The sequence below is a fragment of the Durio zibethinus genome, chromosome 5, assembly GCF_047325235.1.
Source record: "Durio zibethinus cultivar Kanyao isolate XHJ-2024 chromosome 5, ASM4732523v1, whole genome shotgun sequence".
NCBI lineage: Eukaryota > Viridiplantae > Streptophyta > Magnoliopsida > Malvales > Malvaceae > Durio > Durio zibethinus.
In genome coordinates, this window is record NC_143166.1 from 5,491,047 (window position 1) to 5,516,625 (window position 25,579).

At 31.3% G+C, this 25,579-nt stretch overlaps 2 protein-coding genes across 2 annotated transcripts; one reads left to right on the forward strand and one right to left on the reverse strand.

Annotated features, from left to right (window-relative positions):
• The first annotated feature begins 8,907 nt into the window (after positions 1-8,907).
• Positions 8,908-12,398, forward strand: LOC111282936 (Tetratricopeptide repeat (TPR)-like superfamily protein). Its single transcript, XM_022871239.2, has 3 exons — positions 8,908-9,358; positions 10,178-10,430; positions 10,968-12,398. The coding sequence occupies exons 2-3, from the start codon at positions 10,203-10,205 to the stop codon at positions 12,213-12,215; spliced, it is 1,476 nt and encodes a 491-aa protein (XP_022726974.2). The 5' UTR covers positions 8,908-9,358; positions 10,178-10,202; the 3' UTR covers positions 12,216-12,398.
• A 2,740-nt stretch (positions 12,399-15,138) lies between these two features.
• On the reverse strand, positions 15,139-20,091 carry LOC111282315 (protein neprosin-like). The gene is made up of 7 exons (XM_089760763.1): positions 18,944-20,091; positions 18,721-18,807; positions 18,421-18,633; positions 17,374-17,538; positions 17,030-17,083; positions 16,749-16,895; positions 15,139-15,798 (listed from the first exon to the last, which is right to left on the reverse strand). Exons 1-7 carry the CDS (start codon positions 19,154-19,156, stop codon positions 15,421-15,423), a joined length of 1,257 nt encoding a protein of 418 aa, XP_089616889.1. The 5' UTR covers positions 19,157-20,091; the 3' UTR covers positions 15,139-15,420.
• Between the last annotated feature and the right edge of the window lie 5,488 nt (positions 20,092-25,579).

A 25,579-nucleotide genomic window follows, 5' to 3' on the forward strand; every position in this document is an offset into this window, starting at 1 on the left:
GTATGCCCATGGTGCAGCATGTTTGCTCTTGATGTTGAGCCTTTTTTTATAAGTACCTAAAACTCTTGCCATCAAAGCCAGAAGACTTTAGATAAAAACCACATTACCACACCAAATTTGAACCATAAAGTATAGATACTTTCAATATATTAAATGTAATTTATTACTTTCAATTTGTTCCTTATAATAATTTTAGCCTAGAAAAATCTTAAAAGAGAGGTAAACTGCAGCTAAGATTCGAGTGTACCTAAATAAATGAAGAGTAAATTGATCTCTGATGACTATAAACTATAAACAATTTTAGCAACAAACTAAGCCTTGCCTTAAGCTCTGCTAATTCCTTAAGCTTTGTAAGCTATAAACGATTTTAGCATCTTAAGACTTTGCTTGCTAAGAGAAAATTTGTGTGGAAAGGAAATCCATGAAAAAGAAGAAGACCAAAGCTGTAAATAGAGAGGAAATCCACAAAAAAAGAAGAATTAGGCTAAAAATGAAAAAAAATTGATTGAAAAAATGTAGAACGCATACGACTAAAAATGGCAGAAATGGTAGAAATGACAGGATTTAAGAATTTGGGAGAATTTTTAGTGGCATTTAGGGAGGAAACTAAAAAGGAAGTGTTCGTTAGCAAAGGGTGTAGCAGAGGTAGAGGAATAGGCCATTCTAATGGATAAGAAAGGCAATTTGATGGTGAGCAAAAAAGGAATAGAAGCACTGTCCAGTGTTACAATTACAAGAAATTTGGGCATGTAAAGGTAAATTACTAGAACCAAGTGAGCTATGTGGAAGAAGAAAGTAAAGAAAGTAAGTTATTCATGACTCATTTACCTAGTAATGAAGTTTCAAATGATGTTTGATTTGTGGATAGTGGATGCTCGAATCATATGACCCCTAATAGATCATTGTTTAAGGATCTTTGATGAGTCATAAAAGTTACAAGTCAGACTTGGGGATAACAAGCAAATGCAAGTTAAAAGAAAAGGTACCATTACAGTAGAGGCAAGTAATGATAAAATAAAATTACTTTCTGATATCTTTTTTGTTTCTAATTTAACACATAGTTTGTTAAGTGTTTGACAACTAATAGCTGGTAGATATGCAATTGTGTTTGAAAATGGAATATGTGTGATTAAAGACAAATTTGGGCAACCTATGGTGAATGTACATATGACAAAAAACAAGATGTTTCCACTTAAAATTTCTAACGTAAAAAAGTAAGCTCTTATTGTTAGCAGGAATAATGAATCAAAATTATGGCATCTGTGATATGGACATCTCAATATCAAAGGCTTGTAGTTACTAAGTAAAAAAGGTATGGTTTTTGGATTACTTAAAGTTGGATCTCTTAATTTATGTGAAAGGTGTATTTATGAAAAACAGGCAAGAAAGTCATTTCTAAGTGGATAGTCATGTAGAGCCTCTAAATGCCTTGAATTAATAAATACCGATCTATGTGGGCCTATTAGAACTACATCACTTAGTAAGAGTAAGTATTTTTTACTATTTACTGATGATTGTAGTCGAATGAGTTGGGTTTATTTTCTAACCAATAAGTCAAAAACTTTTGAGAGTTTCAAAAAATTCAAGGCTCTTGTGGCGAAACAAAGTAGAGCTTTCATAAAGACTCTTTGCACTGATTGAGGAAGAGAATTTTATCTAATGAGTTTAACTTTTTTTTGTAATGAAAATGGCATTCACATGAAATTGATTGCACCCTATACTCCAGAGCAAAATGGTGTAGCTGAAAGAAAGAATCGTACTGTTGTGAAAATGGCTAGAAGCTTATTGCAAGTAAAAAGACTATCGAATGATTTTTGGGCTAAAGCTGTGGCAACTGTTGTTTACTTACTAAATCTTTCTCCTACAAAAAAAGTTCTTAATCAGACACCTTATGAAGCTTGGAGAGGTACAAAGCCGACGACAAGCCATTTGAAGATTTTTTGTTATGTTGCTTATGCTTTGGTTAATTCTCAAGCTCGTCACAAGCTTGAGAAAAATTTTTAAAAATGCATTTATATGGGATATTGCACTCAATCCAAAGCATATCGTTTATATAATCCTCTTAGTGACAAAGTGATTATTAGCAAAAATGTGATATTTGATGAAGATACAAGTTGAGAGTGGAATGGCAAAAATGAGACTACTCAAGTTATGATTCCAAGTGAAAGTGATAATCTAAGTGAGAATGCAGCAAATGAAGATGTCGAATCAGCTTTCGTAAACTCTCTAGGTAGTTCTTATTCATCGACTTCCTCATCTTACTATTCACCTCCAACTTCACAACATAGCAATTCACCTTATTTAGAAGAATTATCAGATGAAACACTTACAAGAAAGTTCAAATCTTTGAAGGAGATTTATGAAACTTGTCAATTTGCTCTTCTTATTTTAGATCCGACAACTTTTAAAGAAGCAGTAAACTAAGAAGAATGGCAGAATGCAATACAAGAGAGATGATGGTAATTTAGAAGAATGAAATATGAAAAATGATAGATTTATCGAACGACAAGAATGTAATTAGCTTAAAATGGGTGTTCAAAACTAAATACCACCCTAATGGAACCATACAAAAGCACAAAACCCGGTTGATGGCAAAAGGATACTCGCAGCAACAAGATATTGATTTTGAAAAAACCTTTTTCTCTAATTGCTTGATTTGAAATGGTGAGAATTATTTTAGCCTTAGCTGCACAATTTCATTGGCCTGTTTATCAATTTGATGTTAAGTCTACTTTTTTAAATGGAGACTTGAAAGAAGAGATGTATGTCAGTCAACCTGAAGGGTTTGTGATCAAAGGCAAAGAGACAAAGGTGTACAAGTTAGAGAAGGCACTTTATGGGCTAAAGCATGCACCACGGGCATGGTATAGTAAGATTGATAGCTATTTTTGTTACAATGACTTTACAAGAAGTGAAAATGAGCTTATTCTTTATGTGAAGAAGAAAGGAAAAGATGATGTTATAATTTTTTACTTATTATTTATATGGGCTCATGAGATTTTCTTGTTGCTAAATTTAAAGCTAACATGATAAAAGAATTTGAAATGTCAGACATAGGTCTATTGCATTATTTTTTGAGGCTTGAGGTGAAGCAAGGCGAGGATGGAATTTTCATTTCACAAAGAAAGTATGTAATGGATCTACTTAAAAGATTTAATTTGCTCAATTGCAATCCAACTGCCACACCTATGAACATGAATAAGAAGTTACAACTTGAAGATGGTTCAGAAAAGGCTGATGCAAAGATTAGAAGCTTAGTAGGAGATTTGATTTATCCGACCCATACTAGACCAAATATTGCATTTTATGTTGGTATAATATTTAGGTTTATGCAAAGTCCCACAAAATATCATTTTGGAACGCCAAAAAGAGTCTTATGTTATATTGTTGGAACTAGTGATTTTGGGATTTGGTATTGGCAAATTACAAACTTCAGGTTATATGGATTCATAGATAGTGATTGGGCAAGTTCATTGGATGATAGAAAAAGTACTTCGGCAAGTGTTTTCACTCTTGGATCAAGTGCCATCACATGAGTTCAAAGAAACAAGCTATAACAGCTTTATCATTTTCAAAAGCTGAGTATGTAGCAGTAACTTTAGCAACTTGTCAAGCAATTTGGATTGGAAGACTTCTCGCAGATCTTTGTCAGGTTCAAGACGGAGCAACTATACTTTTTTATGACAACAAGTCAGCAATTGCTATGACAAAGAATCCAGCATTTCATGGGAGAACAAAACACATCGACATTTGCTTTTATTTTATTCGTGACTTAGTTGCAGATAGTGTAACCAAAATGGACCATTGTCGAATGGACAAACAGCTAGCAAATCTTCTTAACAAAGCATTTTTAAAAGAGAAATTTTTCTACTTCAAATTATGTCTTGGAGTATGTGATTTTGAATCAATGTGGATTATTGAAGAATGATTCAAAATTGTATTCATGTTTGGGTTCAAAGACTTGGGTTTTAGGATATAGTTGGTAGTAAACAATGGTTTTTAGGATTAGTGGGTAGTAGTTGTTGGTAGTAGTTGTTAAATGTGATTGAGTGATTTCTAATATTCAGCTACTTTCTCTACTTTACCATTATCTGTTAATTGTTTGAGTTTTTTTTTTTTTTTGTTAGTAAGCCTATAAAAAGGCTTATTGAGTTTAATAGAAATACAGAGTAATTTATTTATAATTACCTAAAATTTGTTATTTCTTGTGTGTCGGTGATTTAATTTTAGGAAAGCCTACCTCCTTCCCCAACAAAAATTTGTTCATCACTATATTGTAATTGTAGCACTAATTACAGACTTGTTCAAGCATGACAAATTTTAGTGGACACCTGAAGCTATCATTGCCTTTCAGAATTTCAAAATGGCTATGACTACATTACCTGGTCTAGCATTACCAAATTTTACCAAACCATTCTCATTGGAAACAGATGCATCTAATGTTACCATTGGTGCTGTTTTATCTCAACAGGGTCATCTCCTAGCATATCTCAGCAAAAAGTTGAGTCCCCAGATACAGATTGATTCTACCTATGCTAGGGAAATATTTGCTATAATAGAAATAGTTCACAAATAGCGACAATATTTGATTGGTAGGCTATTTACCATTTACACAAATCGGTAGAGCCTCAAGAACCTTATGTCCCAGACCATTCAAACTTCAGAACAACAAAAGGGGCTTGTAGAACTTCTGAGATTTCAATATACCATTCAGTTTCACCCTTGCAAACATAATTAGATGGTGATGCTTTCTCTTGTTGCCACACTTTCAATGCCAATTATAATATTATCACGATTCCTATTTTCTCATTCGTGGATGAACTCAGACAATGTTATAGCTCTTTTGCTGATGGCAAAGCATTTATGGATATGGTGAAACGTGACAATAGCTCACTTTTTGAACTTTCTTCTTCGAATGGGCTCTTTTGGTTTGATGGCAAGATTATGATATTTGAAGGGCATGGTTTACAACAAACCCTACTCAAAGAGTTTCATTCTTACCTCATAGGGTGGACATACTGGTATCTCAAAGACCCTCGTTCATTTGTCTGCAAACTTTTACTTGCCAAACATGCAAGAATCAATCAAGATATTTATCAAAGAATGTCACACGTACCAGCAAGCAAAATATATAACCTCAAAGCTAAGAGGGTTGTTACAACCACTACCAATACCTTCTCACATTTGGCAAGACATAGTAATGGACTTCATCACACATCTTTCAGTATCCCAAGGTAAGTTTGCCATTTGTAGTGGATCACTTATCCAAATATGCCCATTTTGTAGGCATTCCATCCTTTATCATAGCTCCACAATTGGTTGAACTCTTTGCTAAGGAAATTGCACGACTTCATGGCCTTTCACATTTGATAGTCAATGATCGTGATCCATCTTTCACCAGCAAGTTTCAGAGAAAGTTTTTTAAGTTACAGGGGACCACACTATGCTTTAACAATGCCTATCATCCACAGACTGATAGACAATCTGAAGTTTTGAATCGCTATTTAGAGACTTATGTACGTTGCTTTGTCAGTGAATAACCACGGCCCTGAGTTCGCATACTGGGCTGAATGGTGGTATAACACATCATTCCATAATGCCATCTGTATGACATTATTTGAAGCTGTTTACGGTTTTCCACCACCAACAATTGCTTCATATATTGTTGGCAGCTCTAATATAACTTCACTTGATGACAGCCTAAGTGAGATAGAATTTGTTATCCAGGTTACAAGCAAACCTAGAACGGGCTCGAAACCACATGAAGTTGTAAGCTGATCGTAACAGAGCTAAATGTGTGTTTAATGAAGGGGACTGGGTGTTTGTCAAGCTCCAACCCTATCGACAGCGCTTTGCGATTTGTTGACCTTATCAGAAACTGACAAATAAATACTTTGGTCCATTCCAAATAATCCAAAAGATTGGCCAAGTAGCTTATGAAGTGAAACCTCCATGGTTAGCCAAGATACATTTTGTTTTTCATGTCTCTCTCCTCAAAGCATACCATGGACAGCCTCCGTTTATTTCATGCCCATTACTAGATGATGCCATTAGCGATCAACCCGTTCTCGAACCTGACAAGATCTTTCAAACCAGACAAGTTCAACACTATGATCGATTTCTCAAATAACTGCTCATACAGTGAAAAAATCTACCACATGCTGAAGCCTTCTAGGAGTGGGAATAGGATATAGCCTTACAGTATCCTCATTTCAACCTTGAGGACAAGGTTGCTGCTAAAAGAAGGAGCAATGATAAAAACCCAACCAGTAATGATGGAAGTTATTTGCCAGCCCAAGATCATGGCCCAAGTCATATCATGAAAGCACTCAGCTGGACCAAAGATTTTGTCATGGGATGGGAATAGAGTCTGTTATGATGCATGTAATTCCTTACTAGCTGATGAATTATTACAAAACAGTATTGTACACCTGGCAATAGCTATAAAACCTGCCCTGAAATGAAAGAAGAATATAGAAAATTCTCAATCATTTTCTTTGGCTCATTTCTCTCCTTCTTCCTATCCCTTTTTCTCCCTCTTTTCTCTATTCTCCTTTCTAAGTTTTGTGAGTATTTATCAAAAGTAGAATATATTAGCTATTTTGTTGTGGTTGCTTTTTTTTTTTTTACATGTACACAACTTTAGTATGCAGAGATTGAATATGACACCACAAACCTAAAAAATCAAAAAGCTTATATATTTATATATATATATATATGGAAAGATTAAAAAAAAAAAAAAAAAAGACACCTTTTAATATTGTTATGAAGTTGAAGTATAGTCTAACAAGGTTATGGACAGAAACCTTTTTTTTTTTTTGCAAATTTTATTTAATTAATATTACTTAATGCGGATATTGTTGAACGATAAATATTGGTTAGAAACCAAAATATAAAAAGATACAATGTGTTATTCATAAACTTTTTTCTAAATATCACTTTAATAAATGCCTAAGGCATTTTCTAATTATTATCACAATTAAATATTCACTTTTATCTTTTATATATATATATATATATAAGAATTATTTGATACACTGACAGTAAATTTTTTTAACTCTATATATGTCTCTTTTTTTTAATTATTTTTTTAAAACATATAAGGGACATATTTCATCATCTTAATTTTGTTTGTGAAATTAAAAAAAAATCTATTGTCAGTCTATTTGATAACTAAACTATAACATGTGCAATGCATGAAATAATTTTACTTATTTAATATGAATATATATATATACACACACAAATTAGTTTTTTTTTTCAAATTATATTCAAATCTTTAAAATTCATAACATATATTAAATTTATATCTATTGACTTGTCAATAAAAAATAAACTTTTTGAAAATAGTAAGAAAAAATTTATGTCTTTCTTTTGGATAGTTTTGTTTATAATAATATTCATACATCTATAAGATTATATCAAATAAAAATAAATTATGCCTTTATTAAAAAAATAAAAATATATATTATTGAATGATAAATTAAATAATAAAATAAGTATTAACATATTTTCATTTTAGTAACATTGACTAAATTATTATGCAAACAATGAAAAGTATTAGAAAATATGTAAAAAAAATAAATTGAAAAAATATTATTTTTCATAAGAATGAAATTGTAATAACAATAAAATATATATTGGAAAAAAGTTATAAACAACAAAAAAAAATTGCAATAGTAATAGAATATACCTTGAAAAAAAGTTACTGAAAAAATAAAAAATTGATGCATAACACATTACATTTGTAGTCTTAAATTTGTAGAAGAATTCTTTAGTGACAATTAAAATTAAATAGATAATTTTTAAATTAATTTTTTAAAATTTAAAATGGATATAATAAGTGATAGAGATAATGTTAAATTTTTTGCATTTATTTGAACTATAAATTTGATAATTAAAGTTTAAATGGATATAAACATTTTGATGATATTATTATTTAAAAATTTAAGATGAAAATTTTTTAAAATTTAAAAATCTTAGGTAAAGTTGCTTGAATTTTTAATGTCCTGTGTAAATTTTTTAAAAAGATAATTTTTTAAATTAAGATAAAGAAGATTGGTAAAAATTTTGGATAAACTTAATCTTTATAATTTTTAAACATATTTGAAAGATTTTGATAATTAAATAATTTTTTAAATAAAGTTATTTGGTAAACAACTAAAATTATTTATTAAAAAAATCCATATTTCATATATTTTTATTTTAAAAAATATATCTATAAATTGATTTAATTTTTAATTATAATTTAAATAATTTTGATATTTAAATAAATTTAAAATTATCTAATTTGTAATTAAAAAAATTATTTTATTTTTTTAAAACATATCTTATATGTCATTTTAGAGAGCTGTTTACAAAACCGTCCATATGATAAATTTGTTTATATTTATTATTTTATAATATATATATATATATGATTTCTCTCTCTTTTTCTATATATAAAATATGTCACATTAGCTACACAAAGATATCCACTCTTTAACCTTTATAATTTTTTTATTTATACCTTATATATTAAAATAATTTTAAGGATCTTTGCAATTGAAATTTGTACAAGCGTTTGGGCTAATGAACTTTGAGGTTAGATTATTGTATTTATAGTCTTGGCGGCCTCAAGTATGAATTTGTTGGGCTTTGAAAGCGTTTGTGTTATAACCCACTGAATATGAGAGATTATTTAATTAGTTTTTATTAAATTTTGATTAAGATGGGATATTTTATTAAAAATTTTACGATCGTGAGTGAATGGAAATAGATTAAAGGTAAAATTATAAAAAAATTTGTTAATTTAAGTGGAATGATTATTTTTGTCTCGCATCTATAAAGATTAAATTTAAAGGAAATGAAAAAGTGTAAATTCATTTATTTTTCCTTTTTTATTCAGAAAAACGGTTAAAATTGCTTAAGCAATACAAGCCTTAAGCCTTGGAACTCCTAAATCTTTCTGTATCAATTTTACTAAAGCAACCAGCTCGTTTATAAATAATTTATGTTGGTTACTGATCGGTAATAGCAAATTAATAATATTACCTATTTACCCTAATTATATAATTTATATTACCCTAAACCTAAACCTTTCCAAATTCCAAGTTTCTAACTCACCCACGCAGACAACTCCTCATTTTCTCTAATTCTCTGAATCTCTCTCTGAAATCTCACTCACACAATTCACCTAACCGGCCTTGCTCACTCATCCACTGACTGAATACCTCACTCAAGCCGCCTGTACTTCCTTTCTCTCACTCTGTCGGCCGCCACTGGTCCTTCCTTTCTCTCACTGCTTTCTGTCGCTGTCGGTCCTTCCTTCCTCGTCTCATCTTGCCATAGCCGCTCTTCCTCATCTGATAATTCTTTTGTATGTTTCCTGACTACTGTTAATGTATGATATATCTGAACAAATATGCTCTTGTTGTGTTAATAAAATCATTTGCGTTCGTATTGAACCAAATCTGATGTAACTCTTTCTCAAATTCTGCTAGCAGTGAGGTTTGTGTTATTGCAGTAGTTAGATACTCTTAAATAAATTGAATTTATGAAACCATATCATCGTCCTTAATAAACCTTAGTAATTCTGCTTGTCTGGCAATCTTTCTTTTCTTCAAGCTTTTAAAAAAAAAATTATAAATTTTCAAAAGCATTTCTTCTTGTCTTTGTTACTCACTAAAACACCTATCAGAAGATTAGAGAAAGGGGAATAAAGAGGAATTTCCTTTCATTATTAATAATAACGAAATCTTAGTAATTCTACTTGTCTGGCAAGGCATATTTGCGACTATACCCTATTTATTAATTTTTCTTTCACGATAGTTTTAATTAGTAGCACAATGACTACTCTTTTGTTACTGCCTCCCCAGTTTTTATGAAATAAATTTGTTACTCTTGAGTTCCCCAATTGTTCTAATTGTATGATTGTTTAAATTTGTTTAGTTATGGTTCGTTTATATATTCATGGATATGTTTGTTTAAATATTTTTGAATATTTTAAATGACTTAAATGAGCTGATCTCAAACCGATTTTGAACATCCTAATATCTAAATGAACTAAGCTCGAACATAGTGTAAAATTTTTTTTGCTGAACATGAACTAAGCCCTAACAACAATAAAATTAAACAAACATAGCAAAGTTCATTTATGTTCAGTTCATTTACACTCCTAAGCTTGATCTCTACTCAGGCAGAAGCCAAAAAAAAAAAAAAAAATGGCTTCGATGCAACATTTGGGACGAACCAAGAATGTGATGAGAAGGTCAAAGAAGTACTTAGAAGAAGCACTTTACCACAGGCTTTTTAAGGAAGGCAGCTCGGAAATTAGTGTGCGGCAGCAGCTGAATCATTTCCTCAAGGGCTCCAAGCGTGTGTACAAATGGGAAGTTGATGACACTCTTAAGATGCTTCGCAGCCGTAAGCTCTATTACCCTGCTCTCAAGGTTCGTATTCTGTATTAGATCAAAGCTCTTATCAGGGATTTTATGCGAATTTTCTTTTATGTTACTTTAATGGATATGAAGCATTGTTAATTTTGGTAGTGACGTGATGGGAATCTTGGCTCTTTTTATTTCAGTAATTTTATTCATTTGACTTTTGGTTAATTGGTATAGTTACTTATTATGTTAGAATTGGGTGATTTTTAGAAAGTAATTTTAACTTTTCAAGTGTAAAAACAACTTAAAAGTGCAGAAGTGTGTTAAGACAGATAATGTACATGATCACATGTCGGACTTCTGCTTGTGGCTTTCTTCCTCTTGTAATTGATAGTCTTTTTGTTTCTCATTTCATTAGCTTTTAGCTATAGCGGCTCAGTTTGTTTTTAGAAGTAAACATGTCCGTGGAGATGGTGTTCAATTTGCATACAGTTGTTGCTCATACTTGGTCCAGATTGTGCTTGTGAATGTATTTTTCTCTGTTTGATTTTCTAAGTACTAAATCAAAATGGATTATGCATATCATTATGTTTGACTTCGCAGCTCTCTGAAACGATGGTGACTAAGCGGGGCATTAATAAGACAGTTAGCGATCAGGCTATTCATCTTGATTTGATTGCCAAAGTTCGAGGGATTCCTGCTGCAGAAAATTACTTCATTGATCTTCCTGAAGCATCAAAGAACCATCTCACTTATGGTTCTCTTCTCAACTGTTACTGTAAGGAATTGATGACTGAAAAAGCAGAAGCTCTAATGGAAAAGATGAAGGAACTTAACCTTCCTTTAGGTTCCATGTCTTATAACAGTTTAATGACTCTTTACACAAAGATTGGTCAGCCAGAAAGGGTACCAGACATCATACAGGAAATGAAATCATGTGGTGCCATGCCAGATTCATACACATACAATGTTTGGATGAGGGCTTTAGCTTCTATGAATGATATTTCTGGGGTTGAAAGAGTTATTGAGGAAATGAAGAGAGATGCCGAAGATGCTGATGATTGGACAACATATAGCAATATGGCATCAGTTTATGTTGATGCTGGCTTGTTTGAGAAGGCAGAAAAAGCACTTAAGGAATTGGAAAAGAGAAATGCCCACAGAGATCTTTCTGCTTTCCAGTTTCTAATTACATTGTATGGCCGAGTGGGGAATTTGCATGAAGTTTATCGAATATGGCGTTCATTGAGGCTGGCTTTTCACAAAACAGCCAATATAAGCTATCTGAATATGATTCAGGTGCTAGTTAGCTTGAAAGATTTACCAGGAGCAGAGAAATGCTTTAAAGAATGGGAATCGGGTTGCTCTACTTATGATATTCGGATTGCAAATGTCTTAATGGGAGCTTATGCTAAGGAGGGTTTGCTAGAAAAAGCTCTAGAGCTCAAGGACAGGGCCTGCAGGAGAGGGGCAAAGCCTAACGCCAAAACTTGGGAGATCTTTTTGGATTATTATTTGAAAAACATGGACATCAGGCTGGCTGTTGATTGTGTGGCCAATGCAATTTCTATTGGCAGAGGAGATGGTGGAAAGTGGGTCCCATCATCTGAAACGATTGGGATAGTGATGAGGCATTTTGAGCAAGAGAAAGATGTTGACGGGGCTGAAGGTTTTGTGGAGATTTTAAAGAAAGCTGTGGATTGTGTAGGAGAGGAAGTGTTTGAATCATTGATCAGAACTTATGCAGCCGCTAGAGTGACAAGTCCTTTGATGCGTCACCGTTTAAAGATGGAAAAGGTGGAAGTGAGTGAGGCGAGTAAGAAATTACTCGAGGTGATTACCATGGAGTGAGTTTTCTCAATTTTATTGTTCTGTAATTCCAATTCCGGTACAAGTGATTCTGAATAGCTTTAATTATCTGTTTTTTTTTTAATAAAATGCAATTGGTAATTATCATGTTGAACCGATAGATAGTAATATAGTATGGTCCATCCAAGTATAGTATGGTCCATCCAAGAATGATCCTTTCATTTAGATTTTTTGTTTTGTTTGAGAAAATATGTGTTCATTCATATGTTATGAGCTACTATCTCTTCGTTCATCTCTTTAGTTATATGTAGAGCCGCACATAGGCTGGGTTGGTCAGGTTCGAGCCGGAAATAGCATGATATTTCAGCATTTTAAGCAAAGTTCAGGCTCAATCATCCGATTTTTCAGGTTTTATCTTTTGCCCGGTCTGCCCAAAATATTAGTATTTAAAATTAAAAAAATAATAATAATTTTATTATTTTTTTGGTAAATTATGAATTTAATTAATTTTAATTAAATTTATAAGTAATTTGGGTTTGAATTTAATTTAATTTATTGAATGTAATTTAAAATTTGATCATTGTTTTGATGTTTTACATAAAGAAAAAATTCAGTTTTATCTTATTATAAATAATAAGGTGAATGGACTTTTATCAATTATAAAAAATAAAATAAATGAATTTTATCTCATTATAATAAAAATAATTTTCAGGTTGGGTCTGGGCTTTAAAGGGTGAAATTCAAGTTTGACCTTATTTATTAGTCAGATCTCAATTATTTGTTTAGGCTCTTTTAACATATTTAATATTTTTGTTCAAGTCTTTTAAAATTTCAGAAGGATTTTTGAGTTTAGTTGAATCACCTGGCCCATGCGCAAGTCTAATTACAGTTTATATCAGATTTTTGGGTTCACTATGGCTGCATGCAGTTGAGTTGTAATAAGTTGTAATGGATTAGGAGACCATATAGAGTACTTTCTTGCAATGTTTTTTTGGGCAATTAGGATCAGTTATATGCATCCTGCTAAATGCTACTGCCAACAAGGATGCATTTCAAGTCGCGGTTCTACACATCTGCAACACTCTCATGGTGTTTGCATCCTTTCACCACTGTCTCAAAGGTTAAAAGCACAGACTACTGGCTAGATCATCCCTAGATTTCAAGGAATAATTAAGGGTGTGATGATGGAGCTGTGACGGCTGTCTGAGCCCAAGGTTAAGTTCTCTGGCAGGGCCTTCTGTTAAATGCATGACTCTCAAAATGGTTGTGCCTCAATGATGTCCTATGTAGCAGTTTTCCACTTTTTATTTCTCATAAAGTCCATTACATTGAGCTTTTCTCTTTGGCTTTAAATACTAAGATTTTATAATCCATGACCTGAGAGTTCACTTCATGCTCAGTGAAAATGGATAAAATTAATTGACGCAATAACACTGCATGCAAATGTTTTGCAGCCAATTAGTGCGTCTATTTGCACTCCTAAAAGGCCATAACCGACAGTAGAAGTTTGTATTGGTCCCTTAAATGAAGCAAGGGGAGTCTTAAAGCTGCCATGTCGTCTTGTCTAAAAAAATCTAAAGCCCTAATTGGATTGTAACAGAAAGTGGGATAAGTTCTTATATTCTGGTTGGTAGGTTCGAGAAGGTTTTGGGCCCATATCTGCAATGACGCCCATTTTTATCTTGGACCACCAAAAGGACAGCTAGAAAGCTGAAGCTTCCTTAGAATCTTAATCATCTAGTGGATTAGAAAAGTGTTTCAAATCACCCTCTAAATGACCTTTTTCAACTTTCCAACCATCTTGAGCATTTTGCTTTAGCTCCGTGAAATAATGGGATGGGGTTAAAGCGGCATTTTCAGATCATCAAATTGAAAGGTCAAGATATCAGGCAAACAGAGATGCATGCTTTTTGACACGTTCAGAAACATTGTTTTTCCTATTTTTCTCCGGTCGTTGCCAAGGTAAGCCCCGTGGTCCAATTGGCTTGCCCTGTTCGACAGAGATCGTAAAGATTGGGGGACAGAATACTAATTCGAGTCACGAGTCAGTTTCAAGTTTCTATATTACATCTCCATTCTATGGTTGCCTTTGTCCTTTTATTCTCTCACGCCCATTACATCAAATACACTAATCTAGCATTTGCGTGAACGATGGTACAATATCATTCCAATTATTCTAATTCTTAGGCGGCCGTTTAATTGAAAACAGTAGCACCTTGCGGCTTATAAAACAGTCACTGTCAATATTGGTGACCGTTTGGTCAAGCTTAATAAAAGAGGAAGCACGTAGCAGCTACTTCTGGCTTTGCGGTCGGTCCATGCTCTCCTTTTGGATTCCTATGTTATGTATTTTGCTTATGGCTCAAGAAAAGTTAGCACTTCTAAATGCTTGTATTATTACCTTTTTAAAAAAGGAGGTCGACCGGAATAAAAAAAAATTTGCATATATTTAAATTTAAATTTTAAATTTATTAAATATTATTTTTAATAAATAATTATATAAATTAATTGAACTAAATTTTAATTTTAAGGATAGCTAACTTTGCATCTTAATAAAATTATATCTTTGTCTAGAGCATGATTCCTTACTGCTTTTTTTTTTTTTTTTACTGCTGTCCATTTCTACATCATTCACATATATAAACATAAGCTATAAAGTTTTGTTAGCGTTAAACGTGTTAGGAAAAAATCACTTTAAGCAAATTTTGAAAGAAAAAGATTGATCATCTCGAGGTGATTACCTGAACCTGAAACATTGGTCAAGGAAAATGCATGTTGATGCTTAATGCATCTAATTAAGACAGTGGTTAGATCTCCAGACATTTGAGTGGTTTCTAATTTCTCTATTTAATCATTTAGTTGCCAATGTTGAAAATGGAATGCCGGTTTTTCTTTTTAAACCTTTGCATTCTTGAAAATCTTCCCCACAAGACAGGGACAACAAAAAGGAAAAAGAGGAATCACATTCACATGACATATCGTATTGACTATATTCCATCATTTTTTCACATTTACATAAAGTCCCTGAAGGTGGTAGAAGTAATGGACACCTGTTAGGTGAACAAAAAAAAAAGAAAGAAAAACAGAAAAAATTGAATTAACAAGGAAAATAATAATTATAAGAATAACCCAAAGGCCCAACTTAATGATCAATGATCCCCCGAAGAAACAAGTATTAAAGAAAAAAACTATATATATTTTTAAAAAAAAGAAAGAGAGAAAAAATTCCACCCTATACCTTTCCCTTTTAGGGACACCTCACATTCCTTCCAGGACCTCCATAGTAAAAATAATTTCCCCAAACTCTATTAATTCCTCCTTGAATGTCATAGCAGTTTGGATGATCTGCCAGGACCTGAAGATTTGGTAATGGGATTAAGTTGTTATCCCAATCAACAACTTGCAAATTTCGAAAATAGGAGGCCTTTCCAAAGCCTTCCCTAGCAAAATGACCACTCCCCATTTCTGTTGAGGTGTGAAAACCTCCTGGACTTGAATTCACAATTTCTCCACCAAATTGTACCATGCTTGCGTGATCCCTTAGGTGACTAAACAAAAATGATGGCCAGTATCCTACCAGAATCCCTGATCCGAATTCGAGCCACCAATCTCCTTTCTTTGGATCCTACACCAAAAATAGTATTTAAATGCGTTAATTAAATTTGAGTCTGATATTTATAGATACTGGTTAAAAATAATTAAATTAATATTTTGGGAAAGATTTTTAAATTTAATTCATTGTTTTTACTAAATTCAAGAGAAAACAATATATTAATTGTATTTTTCTTTAAATATTACCTTGAAGGTACCATTAAACAATGGTTATCCTTTTCTTTCAAAATTTGCTCATTTTAGCAATTGTTAAGGATGTTGTATCAATTGCAATACTTGTTGAGTTACTTAGAATGTTAAAGTTAAAAGGTAATGAAAGGGAAGTTTCATGGTAAATTTAATGATTCTCTTCTCCACAAAATTGATTGTGAAATTATCCAAAAAAAAAAAAATGAAAAGAAAATAAAACAGGATAAAAATGAAAAAAGTTGAGGGGTCAGGGCACCAACAAGCTATTTTAGTTGGAAAAGAATAGAATCTTGCAAAGCAAAAAAGCCGCAAGGGATTGCAGGCATTTCTTGGGGTTAACAGTGCACGCGAGGAAGTAGTGCATGAATAGAGATAGCCACGAATAAAGTTTTACATATGAGATTGTTTGTTGCCAAAGGCAATTTTATGGTGCTTATTACTTATACTATATAATTTGTGAAATCACCAGCAAAAACAGTGATCTTTTCATAACCACATTTGTTATTTTATAAGTCATTTTTTAATTTTTTTTTTTTTATCTTTTCAATAAAAGAGATTCTTATCAACAATCACGATCAAGTAACGACTCTTAATTATAATGATCAACAATCAAATTTCGATAATTAATAGCAAAAAGGTTAAACTTTTTTTAGTTCAAGAACAGTAGCCGGATGGGATGGTCCAGAGTTTAGGGGCACCTACGACCAAATCTCTAGGAAGCAAAATCACAATGCACGTGTGTTGCATAGATATTGAACTCAAGCTTAACTTTACCTTCCAAACCAAGAGGCTAATATCAAATTGTCCGCCGTTAAATGATGATGTTGGGGAGATTGCAGCTCCAATTGCAATTCTATTATTAGTTTGAACAAATCCTGAGCACAGCAAATTATAGCAGCCAGTTGCTTGGTATGCGTCGGTCTGCAAAAATAACTCATGCTTAATCATTAACTATGAAACTTAAAATATGATTGATCTTATGCTTTAAGTTATAGCTTAATAAAACAAAGAAAAGAGGAAGTTAAATTGTTTCTGAATTATTTTAGTACACTTACTGTCCAATAAGTAAAGAATCTAGGATAATTGTCCCCGTATAGATCTGGACTGACCTGCATAAAAAAAAAAAAAAAATTGAATGAGATTTTTTTATAGAAGTCATAATTATAGTTAAAAACATTATAAATGTTGATATTTTAATTTCAAATATTTTAAATTTTTTATAAAATAATTATACAAAATAAGTGAATAAAATTCAATGTGCATAAAATACTTGTCAAATATAATTAATGAAACATTAACAAAATCCTGTTATATAAATTTTTGCTTAAAAAAAATAAATTTGCTAACGATTTAGTATTGAAGATATGTTAATGAAAATGCCAAAACTAGTGTTACATGCCTGCCAGCCAGCTTCAACGGTGTTGAGATCGTCGCCAAATGAGCCAGAGATAACCCATATTTGTGATAAGCTGAATTCATATTGATTAGATACACGAGGTGCCCACACATTTATGCTCGCTTTTGCTCCATAATATTCATCTCCGCTCACATACCCAACTGCATGCTGTAACCAAATACTGTTTGAAAATTAATCTATATAAATTTTTATGAAATTTATTTTTTCATTATTATTTTTTAGAATGAAATTTATTACATTCACTTTTATGGATGTAAGCATTTTAAAAAGTTAAATACTGATAAAAAAATAGAAATTTATAAATGCAGGCCGTGACAATTTATTTTAAAAACCAAAAAAATAATTATATTAATCAATCGTTATCAAAATCAAATTAACTATATTGATTTAATCAAACTCAATCAATTTTGATGTATAAATCTGTTTGAAACCGATTTATACCATGCTCATCCCAGGTGAAATAGAAATTGCAGATGACTTGACAATGAAACATCATCATTGTACATTGAAACGACAGTCTGTAGTTAGCCAGGTGAACCACGAAAGTCCGTAGTTACTACAAGGAAGAATTTCACTGCTGTGCTTAAAGATCGATTTAAACGACAAGTTCATCTACCCAAGATTCCATTTTCTGCTAAAGAGAGGTAGTACGAAATTTATCATGCTGGTGCTATTTTCGTCATGGTTTGAGCTTTTAACTTAATTTCCAAATAGAATTATTAGCATTAATCTCATGAACTGTTAGCTCTCTTTTTCTACAGGGATCCCCCCCCCCGGCATTCCAGTCAGGTTTAGAGAATTACAGACTGAAAACCCAACAAAAAACCAGGGGAATGGCAAGCCTCCTTTAGCTCTCCACTTTGACTAGTTTTTTTTTAATGACCATAGCTGATTATGGGTGCTGTTTTCATAAACCCTTGTGGGGCAAAAAGAGAAGAAAGAAGGACAGAAGGAACAAAGAAAGAAAAAGGAAAGAGAAATGTAGTAGGACTAATATCTGTTGTCTGAAGTATTTGTCGAGGCACCTACCTCATGGCCATTGCCGGTTGAGTCTCTCCTAACACGTCTTCTTGGTTTCCTTCCAAACCTTCTAACAGAACTAGCCCTCAACATGTCTTTTTCAGTTGTTCTTCTGATTGGAATTGTTCCTTCTGGACATGATTCACCTAACATGCTCCATAGCTGAAAATTTTCTGCCGCCATCCCATTTGGGTCATGACCACTTGGTCTCTCTGGTGGATCCTGAAAACTCAAAAGAAAAACAATTAAAGGTGTTGAATTCCATTAATTATTTTGTTTTTAATGTTCATCATAAAAACCAAAAATTACCAATGGTTTTTGTCCTTTTAATTGAGGATGATCAAAGGCTGGTTGATGATGCAATAGAACACAATCTATAATATCACCATCTGGACTCTGCACCAACAACCCCCCCCCCCCCCCCCAAAAAAAAAATGCCTAGCGTATTTAGAGAAAACAGAGCAAAAACAGAGGAGATTTAAAGTCAATGCCTAATGAAAGATCAATAACAAAGGCAAATTAGATTAATTGCCTGAATTGTCTTGACTGCTGGCTTGTTGATCGTCTCGAGACGTTCTCTTATTATTTTCAACTTTTGTAACTCTTCTTCTGACCGGAAAGTTTGATTGTTTGCATGAAGATTGCCGGTTTCCGACGAATAGACAGCACAAATTGAAGAAGAAACAAGAAGAAAGAATACAAAAATGGGAATGGTTGGCGAGATCGTACAACAGCAAGAAGCCATGTTTGAGAATTTTCCTCGTGTTGTTTCTTGCCTTATATTGGTTTCTGTTTGTGTATATTGTTGTTGTCTTCTTCTGTGACCCAAACAGCCCTATCTATTCCTAGTTTTTTCCCTTAGAAATGAAGCTCCCAACAAATCCATCCAACACAAGATCACCATTCTAAGAAAACTTTCTTGAGTATGTACTTCAGTCTCTCACCATTTCCAAAGCTCTTGAAAACACCCAAGAATGAGACACTTCTTCTTCTTCTTCTTCTTCTTTCACAGCGTCTAATGTCTTGGTTTTTATGTCCTGACACCTAGGGTTGAACTTCTAAGCATTTGCCTGATTACAAAAACACAAAATTGGGGTTTGAGTTTTCTTAAAGTTTTGCCCATGTGGGAGTAGTGATGAAATCATGCTTAGGATTTAAATGTTTGGGAAAAAGAATTTTGGAGAGAGAGACAGGTGAAGGGTTGTGTTCCAGTCTCCAACACAAGGACTGAAATTTATAGGGATAAATGGTACTGGATTTTGTTATTCTTTACTTTGGTTTCTGAGAACAGATAGGAATTATACTTGATTCTGGGTTTCCAAAGTTCTTTGCTTTAGGGTGTTCTCTCTCTCACTTACCTAGATATTCTGTGTCAGCTTTTTTTTTTTTTTTTTCTCCCAAATAAACCACCATAATTTATCAAAGCTAAAAGCTTACCCACTTTGATTTTCCTAATTTATTAACTGCTAATTTTAACATTTATTTCATAGCATTGGATAATAGGATCAGCTGTTGCCAACACTACAGTAATCAACATGTGCCTGAGATGGAGGACTGCAGATTTGGTGGGTCATTTCATTACAATTGCATCCCTGCATGTCTCAATTGTGTTTGTCTTTAGGGGCTCAACCTTTGAATTGGTTGCTATTTGCTGCTATGGAATTGGTATTGCTGTAATTTGTTCCTATCTAAAGATACAGATATGTCAAAGAGTGTATTAAGATACAGATATGTCAAAAGAGTGTATTAGAAATACATCGGTCCAAACGATTCCAATAAAAGAAATTAAGATATCGATACATGTTGCACCTGAAGCAATAATCACAACAATACAGAAGTAATAGACAACAATCAATAATCAAATACGCAGAAAAAATAAAGTACACCAAGATTTACGTGAAAAACCCTCCAGTGTAGAGGAAAAAAACCACGGGCCACCAGAAAAATCTTCACTATCAAATAATAGTTATACAAAGTTCTTCTCTAGCTAAAACTAGAGCTAATCAACAATTAGAGAAACAATTGAAGAAATCTCACCAAATAAGTGACTCAACAAATACACCTTGGATTTGTTCCTAAAGAGCTTCAAACTCGATCTTCACCGTTCAGAATGTAGAACTCTGAATCATAAACTTCCTGATAAGGTTCCAACTCAATCGGACCACGGATTGACTTCCGTTCAACCAACTCTCCCTTCTTCTTTTTTTCTCTCTGCTTTTCTTGACTTTTCTTCTTTTTCTACTTGATTTTCGACATACACCTAAAACAACCCCATCTCTTTTTTTATTAAGTAGCTAAGGCTCTGTGTAAAATAAAAGATCAAAGCCCATGACCTTTACTTGATCCAAAACTACTTACATGGAACTGGACCCCATTTTTCTAACAATATCTTGCTTCAATGGTACAAGGCAAAGGATTTAAAACTTCAAAATTTTCTATTGAAATCTCATCATATATAAATTTAATTCAATTTTATGTTAATTTATCTTAAATAATGTATAAATAATGCATAACTTTATTGCAGTGTTCTGTAAATGTAATCTCATAAAAAAAAAATGAATGAATAAAAGACTGAAAAAAAAATTCACCTTTTAAACTATATATTCCTTATTTGTGTCTTTCCACTTTTAGATTCTATATTTCTATCCATTTAACACATCCTTTAAACACTTATATATAACTCCACCTGACGGGAAGGATCAAACTTTTTCGTTTTGAAATTTGAAATTGTATTCTGCTAAAGCAATATGCAGTTGCTTTTTGATGGGGGAAACATCATGCACATGATTTTTTTTTATGTAAACAAAAAGTTTAACTTATAGTAATAATTAGATGAATAAAATTATTAGGTTGAACATAATATGCATCTATTATATTTGGAATACAATTATTAGGGTAGGTCGAACAGATTTAATTTGGAAAGGAAACTGGACTGAGAAGGAGGAAAACCTGAAACAAGACCTTAGCACGCTGTGTCCCTATAAATATGTATTATTAATATGGTAAAACTATATTTTTTGTAATTGGAATTAGAAATTAACAGTTTTGATTAATAAGTGATTTAGGGTTTAATTTAAATCTAAAACTTGACTCAATTATTTCATTCAATCACCTTTAAAAATAGTATTCAATACATCTCAAATTCAAATGATTTCAGCATCTGTAATATTATGATTTTTTTAAAAAAACAAATTGGGTATAGGTTTATTATAGATTAGCATGCATGCCTTCTTCTGCATGGCAAAGGTAATTTTAGAAATGATGATCTATTCCTTTTCCAAAGAAAAAAAAAAATCAATAAGACTGTTAAAAGCAGCAATTTTTTAGGAAAAAAAAAAAAAAGAAAAAGGCCTCATGACATGAATCTAGACTTGTTCTGTTTCATAATAGCAGGGATATGCAGACAACAGGCAACAGTATAATGTTCTTAAACTGATGAAGCAAAGATCTTTCCAAAAAAAGGGTTGGGTTTCTTCTTTTTTCCTCTTATTTATTTATTTGTTAACTTTGTTTATTAAGTATTTCAAAACCTTTTGATGAGGCAGAGGAAAACTAATGAAAATTTGAAGTTGATGTTGATGTCGTTCGAAGGAACCATGTGATTTAATCTTTACTCTAAAAATCAGTGTTCCCATTTTCATCATCTTCAGAGAAGAAAAAGCTGAACCTAAATTTGTTTGAAACACCTAAACATGATCATAAACAAACCCAGATTGTCAAATTAATTGCTAACAGCGATTGCCATTGATTTGGATACTCAGAATATCATTCTTTAAATACTAAAAAAAATTTAAGCATGTACAGTCATCATTTTTTTTATATATGGTCATCACTGTTTCAGTACTTGCAAATGAATAAAATATTTAAGCATGTATAAATTTTTATAAAATATAGTAAACTTTTATTTTCATATGTAAAATTTAAAAATTTCATCAATTGTGTATAAAAAATTAATTCTTAATTTAATTGGTTATGTTTTTCAATGAATTAACCAAATTACGATTTAAAATTAAATCTGAATTCATCAACAATAGAAAAGATACCATTTAAAGACATCTCCCAGTTTGTAATTTAAATATGCTAAGAAATTGTAGCAATTTCTGAACATGAAACTTGAAAGACCTAGACCTGCGCAGCTGCTTTAATTTTTGTCTATGAATAGTTATATCTCTGGTGTTCATTTTTAATCGTAAAATTTATACCAAGACACAATCATGGTGTCGCCATGTTGAGAACGAAAGAACTACAGAATGTTTAAGTATTTACATAAGGTCCACATTCTACGATTAGATAAGCATTTCAGAGTGGAAGCCAAAGGTCCCCTTTTTTGACATTTCAATTGGGTTTGCAGTCACTCTGGATGATCAATGATGGTTGAATGACATGGAAGGTCATTTCAAAAGATTTTTTTTCCCTCTTTGTTCCATCTTCCGTATGTTTCATTTTCTTTGTTTAATAGTGCAGCAATAGTAATAACTAGTTACATGACCCGCGTTGTTGAGAATACATTTCGTAACTTATATAATAAATTAAATATAAATTTATTTTTTTTAATTTATCTTTTTAAACATAGTTAAAAAAGATAATAAAAAAATAACAAAAAAAGTTAAAACTTAAAAGTAGCTCAAGAAATAAAAAAGAAAAACAGCTAAATGGAAATATTATATGAACATCTTTACTCAAAGATGATAAATGATAAAATAGAGACCGATTTATATTCATCCTAACTCTGGTTCGATATTAAATTGTTATTTTTATATTCAATTTCAACTCGACATATATATATATGTATAATCAACAATCGAATTAATTTGAAAAAAAATCAATTCAATAATATAACATTCATGAAAATAAAATTTTTAATTTAAATTATATCTTAATTATATATAAATATAATATTTTTAAATAAATATATTAAATAATAATTTTATTAATATAATATATAAATTAAATTAAATAAATAATAAAATATATATTGTTATATATATATATATATATCTCGAGAGGAAGTAAGATAAAAACACTCTAAACTTGCCTATGATATAATCATGATTTTTAAAAAAGAAAACTTGTTCTTCTTTGATTTGATTCCAATTAAAAATATCGTACGTAATGTATGATAAGTCAAAACTCATAAGATATGAATTGTTTTGTTATCCTTATCTCTACTAACCCCATTTATTGCAAAATTTATTTTATTTAAAAAAAAAAAACAAAAACAAATGAAATGACCTAAAAAAAATCAAATATATGTGTCACATGAACACTTTTAATTAGGCTTTTATATTTTCGAATATAAATAAAAATACTAAAATAAACAATTATAAACAAAAAAAAAGTCTAAGTAAAACAAGAAAAAATCAAAATAATAAAGGTGTTAGACGAACACTTTCATTTAAGAATGAAAACAAGTCGAATTAGGGGTAAGTTCATACTCACCTCATTTTTGACTCGGCCACTTGGCTTTGATTTTAACTAAATATCAAGTTTTTTATTTATTGGTATTCGATCTTGGCTTGTCACATATATAACCCACATTCGATCTAATTTGATTAAAAATTAATTATATAATTTTAATTTAATATAATGTTCGTAAAAATATTAATGTTTAATATAAATTACATTTTAATTATGTATAAATATAATATTTTTATTAAATTGAAGTATTAATAATAACTTTATTAATATAATACATATACATAATTAAATAAAATATAACATATCTATTTTTATATTTTCTTGAGATAAGATGTAACACCTTAAATCCACTTTTTGAATCGATTTTAATTTTTAAAAATTACAAAACTTGATTTGATCTCAAATTTTTTTAAAAAATAAACTGCACTTGATGGATTGAGATGAATTGAAATATATCAAATATGGGTTGTTTTCTCATACATACCTTTTATAAAATTTATCTAATTTAAAAAATAAAAAAAATAAAAATGACAAAAAAAGAAAATAAAGCTAAATCAGTGCTATATGAATTTATTAAATTAAGATATTAAATAATAATTTTATTAATATAATATAATATATATTAATATAAAATTAAATTACTAATAAAAAATATTTTCATATATATCCGAAGCAAGATGAATACTATAAAATTACTTTCAATCCGATTTCAATTTAAAAAAAATATTAATTTAATTCTGAATTTTTTTTTATCAAAACAAATTGATATCCGCCGAGTAACGATTAATTTGTCATCCCTACTTCAATTAATTTTTTTTATAAAACTATCTAATAAAAACTAAAGAAAAAACTAAAAAAAAAAGTGTAAATTTTGAAGAAAGGTGAGGGTGCATGTGGACACCCCCCATTTCCCCAAATCTACAAAATTAACCATTAGATGTCAAATCAGTATGCATTCCATTTCATATTGATCCGGCAATTTCACTTTAGCTGGTACTTTGTCGGCAGTACCGGCCCATTAAAAGCATGTTCCTGATCATAAGTCCATGTTGTTATAGCCAGATGGGTCACTTCTGTTTAAAAGCTGAGATCCAATTGACCAAACACCCATTTTTTACTATGGTTTCAGAAGCCAGTCGACGAAAGACCTTTCATTGCAGTGGGCATAGATTTAAAGACAACACATAACTTGGACTCGTTTCTGTAGAACCCTACAAAGAACCAAAAGTGAGCTTTTCACCACAGAATTCCCCGGGGGACTTAATGACCATTGAATGTGAAAGAGGATGATGTAAGGGAGCTTTTTAAAAATTGACACTGTTGTAATTTCTTGGCTTGTAAGATGGGATGACAAATGTTTTGATCAGCCAGATGATATTCATTTCAAATTTAAGTCCTAAAAGAAACTTCTAACATTTTTTTTATTAGTGATAGTCAGAGATTGAACTTTAATAATCGAACTAAGAGCAAGGGTTTTGAGATGTAAACCTCTCCTTCACAAACCCTGACATAATTATTGGATCCCACTTAAACAGGATAACTGAGATTGTAAGATAAGGGTAAGGGCTTTTTAATCTTTCTCAAAAGAAAAGAAAAGAACAGAATTATGAGGAGGAGTGGCAGTTGTTTAAAGCTTATTAAATCACCAACTCGAAAACACTGTATCTCGATTCTACTATATGCACACGGTTCATTTGATTCTCTCTCTATTTTTGTGTATCTAATATTTTTAAATACAAAAAAAAAGCTC